At 41.1% G+C, this 8,982-nt stretch overlaps 1 protein-coding gene across 1 annotated transcript in view; it reads left to right on the plus strand.

Moving 5' to 3' along the window:
* Positions 1 to 8,982, plus strand: part of PRMT3 (protein arginine methyltransferase 3) — a 128,605-nt gene that overhangs the window by 113,793 nt on the left and 5,830 nt on the right. Inside the window, exons 14-15 of the mRNA XM_006146901.3 lie at positions 2,297 to 2,347; positions 2,544 to 2,631. Coding sequence (XP_006146963.1) covers positions 2,297 to 2,347; positions 2,544 to 2,631 — 139 coding nt within the window. The remainder of the gene's footprint in view (positions 1 to 2,296; positions 2,348 to 2,543; positions 2,632 to 8,982) is intronic.

The raw sequence follows: 8,982 nt of genomic DNA on the forward strand, positions 1-8,982 counted from the left end.
CTTTCCCCTAGAATTGAGAGTGATTAGTTCTTTTCAAGTATAATTACTCATTGTTTTCATAAATTATACTGATGACATAATAAGGCTAGCTATATTTTATGAGACAGAAGACTAAAAAAAGTGTTTTGGCTTACAGTGATGGAGAACTTACTTTAGAAACGTGTTAGGTGTCAGCAGCATAGAAATAAGAGTCACACATAGGCCCTGCTTTCTGACAAACTGCAGTCTGATAGGTCAGAATGTAAGGTAGAGTGGCAAGTTCTACAGTCGGGTTCTGGTTAATAAGCACGTGAACTGCAGATTCCTACTGTACAGGGCTGGCCAGGCTGCTTGGGCTTCTAGGGCTGCAAGGCAAGCACGCAGGAGTGCGTGGAAGAGAAGAGTGGGAGTAGTCTATTGTGGGGTGTATCTTAAGAAAGAGGGCATAAACTGAAAAGAGGTTATAGAATTACTCTGATTACATGGTTTTCTGTGAAAATCTGTAGTCAAATGCTACATTACTTTGTAATACTATTTGGCAGAACTATATTTTGATTGAGTATTTTGATTCTCTCGGTATCTAAAATGTAATGAACTCCAAGGTAATTAATAAATATGGAATTTGGCTTTGACCCAATCTGTTAGGTCGTCAAGAAAGTTGTGATGTTTTTTCCTATGTTTTTCTATGCAAAAATGCACCATGACTTTTCTAACAATCCCATATATTAACGCTACAAGATCAATAAAACTTTATATTAACAAAACCACCAGAATACACAAATTAGCTTACTAGTGATTTTTCAATAATCAGTTTCTTATTTTAACATATTATAAGCTTAGTGCCAGATTTAAAAGTAGATTAAGTCAAGCCAGTCCCATTAGTGAAAGAAAAAGGATGTACGTTGGTTTAGTTGTATATATGTATGAATTTATTTCATTTATTTTAATTTTGCCATAGGGCACATATACTTACCAGAAAGAGACAGATGGAAAGCAGAAAGCACTCCCCACTTGGTGTGGTCAAGCCACAGTCTTCTCCACATCTTCTCCACGTCTTGCTTTTAGAAGTTAGGTGTGTACACACATGCGCCCCGCATGTTTTTCAAGCTGCCAGGTCTAGGACTCAGACTGTGTGTTCAGCCATGTGGGAGCCAACCACCTTAACCACCAGGCCATGGGCTAACCCACATCAGTTAAATTTTAAATAACATAAAATCAGAATTACATTATTTATCTAAATATGTTCATTTCTTTTAAAGCCCATTTTGTACTGCCATAGTACCCTTTAGTGTTAACTCGGGAATTTCTCTCTTGGGTATTTGCTTAAAGCATAAGTTTTGTGTGAGTACTATAATTTATTATGTTTTCTGAAAGTATAATAAATTTTAAAATTACCATTTAAAAATTCTTCCTATTGATCCCATCACAAAACTATTAATAGTGCTTTACTTTAAAATTGGATGCACTAGACTGGAAGAAGTTAAATGAATTGGCTTTGTATAAAATGTGTTTTAAGTATCGCCATATAACATCTCATCCCAGGACCAGCAGTTGATGTAATGGCTATGTCGCTAAATTCCCATGTAGTCAACCGTGGTTCAAGTCCCAGACCCAGTGACTTAAACTCATGCCAGGTGCATGTGTGTACATGCCCAAGATCCCAAGAGGAGAATGGAGGAGAAGGGATTGCAGCGTGGCCATCCCCCCTGGGGGGTGATTTTTCGCTTTCTATCTCTCCGTCTCTCTCTCTGTCTTTCTGGCGAGCGCACATGCCCTATAGCAAAAACCTCTCCAAAAAAAAATATCTCATCCCAAAACTTAGTGACTTGAAGCCATACCTATTTGCTTATGATTCCGTAGTCTGGGCTGGACTTACCTGGCTGGCGCTCCTAATGCTCTCCTTGAGTTCCTCCTGTGGCTACAACTGTCTGGGAGCTTGGCTTGAGCTGAGCGTCCACGTTGTCCTCTCACAGGGCAGCCTCCGTCAGCAAGCCCAGCCCAGCCAGGCGTGCACTTTCTCCCCTTGAGGAAGGCTCGTGTGATCTTTTCTCCTGTAAAACTCATACTGATTATTAGAGTAGCTTTGTTGCACTCATTATTATGTTATCTCTATAGGAAAAAGCTAAATTATATTTTATTTTCACTTACAACATCTCTTCCAGGAGAAAGTGACCTGCCGTAAGTTTAAGTTATCTCGTCTTTGAAATGGTTTCTTATTTGCCGTGTCTTAAAAGACTGAATCATTATTACATCATGTAATTAATAATTATTTCTATTCCTTTCTTTTTAAAAAAAAAAACAAACCAAAAAAAAACAGGCAATCGCTGGCTACTTCGATATATATTTTGAGAAGAATTGCCAGAACAGGGTGAGTATCATGATTTATCTTGTAAGAATTAATTATTCAAAGTACATTGTATTTTACTTTTGTGCCCCGAGGTATTTGATCATAAGCATTTTGCCCTTGTAAGCAATTGTCGCATGTATTCGATGTAGTAGATTAATGTACCATGATATGAAAAATCTTCTACTTCATCAGACACTTTTGAATTTTACCATTGCAGGTCGTGTTCTCTACAGGACCCCAGAGCACCAGAACACACTGGAAACAGACAGTGTTTCTGTTGGAAAAGCCATTTTCAGTTAAAGCAGGTGAGAAAGAAAAATAGATGCAGAAGCCTATCTTATTCATTGTGAAGTAAAAATATTGACTTATTTTTTAACCATTTTTTATGTAGACTATTTGAAGCAATATAGCAAATGCTAGAAAAGATGGGGACTAGTAAGTAGCTCTTACAGTAATACAGAGTAATTCAGGAAACATTTTCTTAGCCAATAACAAGTATTTAGTGAGTTGCAGATCTAATCAAAAGAAAATACTGGGTCGTCAGAAAAGTCCTGACGTATTTTTCTGTTTTTCTATGCAAAAAAATGACCCAATATTTTCATTTTCCAAGTGACTACAGAGGAATATCACGAAGAGAAGTCAAGTGTAAACGGAAGAGAATGGGATTCAGTAGTTGTTTTAAAATATACCTTTGTCCAGATTCTCTCCACCTCCTCTCTACTGTCCAAATCTCACAGTGTCTGAAGGCCGGTCATTCATTTTAAATAACATAAAATCAGAATTACAGTACTTCTCTATGTTTATTTCTTTGAAAGCCCACTCTGTACTATCACAGTACCCTTTTGCAGTTAACTGGGGAGTTTCCACACTGCTTTCTTCCGCCTTCCCGATGCCCCTTGTACCAGCACCTGCAGTTCTTACATGCCTGCACTCGGCTACAAAAGTTCGGTTTGATCGTAAAGCTTCATTTATGTATTTGTGTTTTACTTCATGCTGCTTATTATGTAAGTCCTCTTGCCTCACCTCCACTGGGAGACTGCAGAGAGCAGACACACGGAAGGCCCAGTAACCTTGAGTGAACAGAGACCCGACGCCACTAGGAACCAGGGAGAGGCTAGCCGAAACCTTGAGGCTCTGCTTCTTTGTCAATTTGGGGGGAAAACACAAAGTTGAACGGTGCGAGGTGCTGGCAAAAACGTAGTCAAAGACAACTTTCCTCCTCTTGCTGGTAGTTTGACTGGTACAACTTCAGAGGATAGTTTAAATTCAATGTAGATGTTCCATCCCTGCAGCCAGGCAGTTTTTTCTGTAGGCTTCTATTCTGAAAGCGCGTGTACAGAAAAACCTCACAATGGTATGGTGTGTAGGAGTGACCATTGGAGTCCACTTTAATGTCCATCGGCAAAAGGTGGATAAGTACACAGGGCGATTTCACGGAATAAAGTACCTGAAGCAGATAAGATAGATAGACGTGGGTGTCTGAAAAGCAACATTGAGCAAAAAAGAGTTGTTGCAGAGTGGCTCCTATTATGTACTATTCATATGCAGTTTAAAAGCATGTAAAACAATTGCATGTTCGCATAGATAGTAAAAGACTGAAGCACTTAAAAATGATGACTGGTGCAGTGAGAAAGCAAGCCCCTTCCCATCAGCCACCCTGAGGGGGATAGTCACATGGCAATCCCTTTTCCATTCTGGCCTCCTTTTAGGATTTCAGGCGCGCGCGTGCACACACACACACACACACACACACACACACACACAGAGCTTTTTTTTTTGAGAGGTTTTTGCTATGTGTGCAGAGCATGTGCACTCACCAGAAAGAGAGAGACAGAGAGACAGAAAGCGAGAAATCACCCCCAGGGGGGATGGCCATGCTGCAATCCCTTCTCCTCCATTCCCTTCTCGGGATCTTGGGCACACACACACACGCGCACCCAGCTTGAGTTTAAGCCATCGGGTCCAGGACTCGAACATCGGTCGACTACATGGGAGTCCAGCAACATAGCCATTACACCATCTGCTGGTCCCCACACGGCAGGTTTTTTGACCCCCCTGGATCCAGAACTCAAACTGAGCAGTTGGCCATGTGAAATTCAGCCATTTCAGTCACCATACTACCAGCCGGCCCACAATAAAGTTATTTAAATCCTCATTTTTGTTTTGTTTTGTTTTTGTATAGCTCTGCTATTTGGGTTGATGTTTGGAAATGTGAAACTGTTTCTTTCCGTTTTTGTGTGATTATTTTGTCATCTTAATGCTAGAATATTTTTCCTTCATCATGATAGAGAACACACCTGCGCGTGTGAGAAGCAGAGCAAGAGAAAGGAGAGCCCTCCACGGGGTCTGGCCACACGGCGGGCCGTTCTCTGGTCCTCCGGCCCGTCAGATCACAGGCATTTGCACACATGCTCAGCGTATTGCAGGCTGAGCAGACCAGGGGTTTAAGCCAGGTCACCATATGGGACCCGGCCTCTCTCGAGCAGCGTGTTACCGCTGAGCCACTGAGCTGGCTCCTTAAAGCTAGGATTCTAACGGCAGTGCCGGTTCATTCCTGTTTCAGTCTTCAGAGCTACTTAAGGTAGTATTTGAATTTTATGATCCCCATAATTTTTTCCTACCTAATTTTGCATTCTTTCCCAAAATCCCAAAAGGAGAGATAAATGGATTAGAAGGGATCGTGGCGTGCCCATTCCGTATGGGGGCTGCTTTCTGTCTTTCTCTTCCTCTCTCTGTCTGTCTGTCTGTCTATTTCTCTCTGGTGAGTGCACATAACCCTCTAGAAATTTTTTTAAAGAAAGGATCTTATAAATAAATATAATTTTTCTAGCCCTGCTAAGCCTATGATGGTGGTGCTCATGAATAGAACTGGAAATTAGATGCAGGGCAGAGTGCTGAAGAGGACAAGCTCATCAGAGAAAGAGCTCAAACCCACACAGGAAGTTCCCTTGAGCTTTAGGTGAGCGCTAGCATGTGTGTTGGACGAAATGCAGAACAAGTCATGCAGGGTAGCTGGGGAAACTGAACTGAGCAGTACTCAGCGTTCATTGAGGGCTGTGTTCACTTTTCTCTCAGCGGGAACACGATGTCCTTGTGAATTCCAGGCAGTAGAGATTCCAGAAGAACCTTGCCTTTGTAGTGTGAATATCCCTAGAGTAAGGCTATTGTATACAACTTTGAAAAACTAAAAACAAGCCTTGAAAGGAAAAACCTAAATTACAAATAACTTAGTGGCAATAAAAGACATCCACAAAACTCAGATACTCAACAAAATGCTTCATATCCAGCATTCAGTCAAACATGGAGTGTAGGAAATTGTCAAACAGACCCAAGCATGATTGAATTTGCAGACAAGCATGTTGAAACAAACGTAATTGTGTTTATATGAACAATGAGAAGACTATGAGAAGATACTTAAATGCAGATGGACTTAGATGAAAAACAACATCTGAAGTGAAAATGCCATTTGATGGAATTCATAGCAGAGAAAAAGATCGGTAGTCTTGAATCTACAGCAGTAAAGTGCAGAGAGGGAGAAAAAGATTTTTTTAAAAGATTTATTTATTTTTTTCATTCATTCCTTCATTTTAATTTGACCAGAGAGAGAAAGAGAGAGAGAGAGGGAAGTGAGAAAGCAAGCCACCAGGTCCCGGATTGTGGTTGGCCATGTGGGAGTGTCCAGTGCCCCAACCACCAAGTCACCTGCTGGTCCCCAGAAAAAGATTTTTAAAGACGAGTGCCTCTGAGCCAGCAGAGAGCGTACTGGTTAAGTTGCTGGACATACAAGTGGCCACCTGCAGTTTGGGTCTTGGATCTGGTGTCTTCAAAATCATGCCCAGCACAATAAGATCCTGGGAGGAAAATGGAAAAGAAGGGATTGCGGCATGGCCATCCCCAGGGTGATTTCTCACCTTCCCTCTCGTTCTGTTTGTCTGTCTCTCTCTTTCTCTCTCTCTGATGAACGCATAGTCCCTAAGACAAAAATCTGTATTTGAAAAAAAAATAATGAGAGACCAGCAGATGTGTAATGGTTACGTCGCTGGACTCCCACGTAGCTGACTTCGATTTGAGTCCCGGTGGCCTACAACTCACACGGGCCACATGTGCAGGTGTGCCCAAGATCCTAAGAGGAGAATAGAGAAGGGATTGCAGTGTGGCCACACACACACACACCCAGTAGGGTGATTTTTTGCTTTCTGTCTCACTTCTTTCTCCTTGTCTCTCTAAGTGTAATAATAGAAGTCCTTGGAAGAACTAGAAGGAGGGAAGGGGTAAGAGGCTGGGGGTGGGCAGGGACAAACTGTTGGCCTAAATTCTGTATCCAGAATAAATTACTTAGAAAAGAAGGGTAAATAAAAACTTTTTCAGAAGAAAACACTGTAAGAATTCAGTGTCAGAAGACTGATAAGATAAATGTTTTTGTTTTGACCAGAGAGAGAAAGAGAGAGAGAGAGGGAAGTGAGAAAGCAAGCCACCAGGTCCCGGATTGTGGTTGGCCATGTGGGAGTGTCCAGTGCCCCAACCACCAAGTCACCTGCTGGTCCCCAGAAAAAGATTTTTAAAGACGAGTGCCTCTGAGCCAGCAGAGAGCGTACTGGTTAAGTTGCTGGACATACAAGTGGCCACCTGCAGTTTGGGTCTTGGATCTGGTGTCTTCAAAATCATGCCCAGCACAATAAGATCCTGGGAGGAAAATGGAAAAGAAGGGATTGCGGCATGGCCATCCCCAGGGTGATTTCTCACCTTCCCTCTCGTTCTGTTTGTCTGTCTCTCTCTTTCTCTCTCTCTGATGAACGCATAGTCCCTAAGACAAAAATCTGTATTTGAAAAAAAAATAATGAGAGACCAGCAGATGTGTAATGGTTACGTCGCTGGACTCCCACGTAGCTGACTTCGATTTGAGTCCCGGTGGCCTACAACTCACACGGGCCACATGTGCAGGTGTGCCCAAGATCCTAAGAGGAGAATAGAGAAGGGATTGCAGTGTGGCCACACACACACACACCCAGTAGGGTGATTTTTTGCTTTCTGTCTCACTTCTTTCTCCTTGTCTCTCTAAGTGTAATAATAGAAGTCCTTGGAAGAACTAGAAGGAGGGAAGGGGTAAGAGGCTGGGGGTGGGCAGGGACAAACTGTTGGCCTAAATTCTGTATCCAGAATAAATTACTTAGAAAAGAAGGGTAAATAAAAACTTTTTCAGAAGAAAACACTGTAAGAATTCAGTGTCAGAAGACTGATAAGATAAATGTTTTTGTTTTTTATTTGCAGCCTGTATCTAAAATTAGTTGTAAAAAATCTGTGACATTTGAATTCTAGCTTTGTGGGCATAGTGCTGTCTCCCAGGAGCAGTGGCTCTGAAGGAGTTAGAGAATACTCACTTTAAAGCTGAAATACAAGGTAGTGTTCCTCCTTTTCCTTTAAGAGCAGTGTACCAAAATGATGTACAATTGGGGCCAGCTTCTGGCATGGTGGTTAAGAAAGCTAGATCTCACATGGTCGACTGTGCAGTTCAAGTCCTAGACCTATTGGCGTGAGAAACATGCCAGGAGTGTGTGCAGGTGTGGCTAAAATCCCAAGAGGAGGGTGGGGGGGAAGGGATTACAATATATTCATCACCCTTGGGGATGAGTCCTTTCTCCCCCCCCACCCCTGGCAAGCACCAGTACTCTGCAGCAAATGTTTTTAAAAATTGTATAATTATTTTGTACAAATTGACACAGCGGTTTTTACTTTTAAAATCCAGATCTGTTCATGTGACTGAAAATGATACTAAGTTAGGTTATTTATTTTGCTTTCTCTGTGCACACATAGTAAGCTTTTATACGATGAAGAAGCCATTGTGTGTTTGTTTCTCTTTTCATTTTCTCAATGATAATAATGATTTGTTTGTTTTTCTTTTCCTCTTCTGGGGAAATGAAATTCCATTGCTTTGAAAGAAATTAATTTTAAAGCGCACACTACAGCAGCATTAAATGAAATCAGTTTTGCTGTTAATTGAACTGCAGCCCTGCTCGGTGGTGGACTGCAGCTCGAGTGTCCTCTGCGGTCCTCACCACAGTCCCCACACTTGCCAACATCGGTCATTTTGTATCTGTTTGACACTGATTAATTGCCCTGATCTGTTCTTCTTTCAGAGCCACTGCCAGGGCACTGTGGTTAGGCCTGAACAATCGAAGGGAGCTGAGCAGTGTAAATTACATATTTATTACTGTGACCCTTCACGCCGTTTAATTAACCTAAATGAGTATGTGCACACCCTAATCTTTGAAATTATTACAGAGATGATCTTTTACTTGTGTTTCATTTTAAGACATGAAAAGAACAGTACTAGCTGATATAAGGCAATTATGCACTTTGATTTTTCAAGTACTTTGTTCATTTAATACTGATGCTGAAAACTTCCTTTTATGAAAATTTAACAGAAGCAGGCATTATTAATTCATTTTTACTGGGTTATATTTCTAAATTGAATATGTTGAACTCTTATAAATATATCCTTTGACCCCATAATGAAGAATTTGATTACCAATTTTATAAGCACTGTGGATCATGTCCATTTCAACCCTTATACTAAGAACCAAACAAGCCAGCATATATATATATATATACACACACACACATATATATATATACACACACACACATATATATATATA

Source organism: Tupaia chinensis, unplaced genomic scaffold (genome assembly GCF_000334495.1).
Source record: "Tupaia chinensis unplaced genomic scaffold, TupChi_1.0 Scaffold000196_1, whole genome shotgun sequence".
Classification (NCBI taxonomy): domain Eukaryota; kingdom Metazoa; phylum Chordata; class Mammalia; order Scandentia; family Tupaiidae; genus Tupaia; species Tupaia belangeri.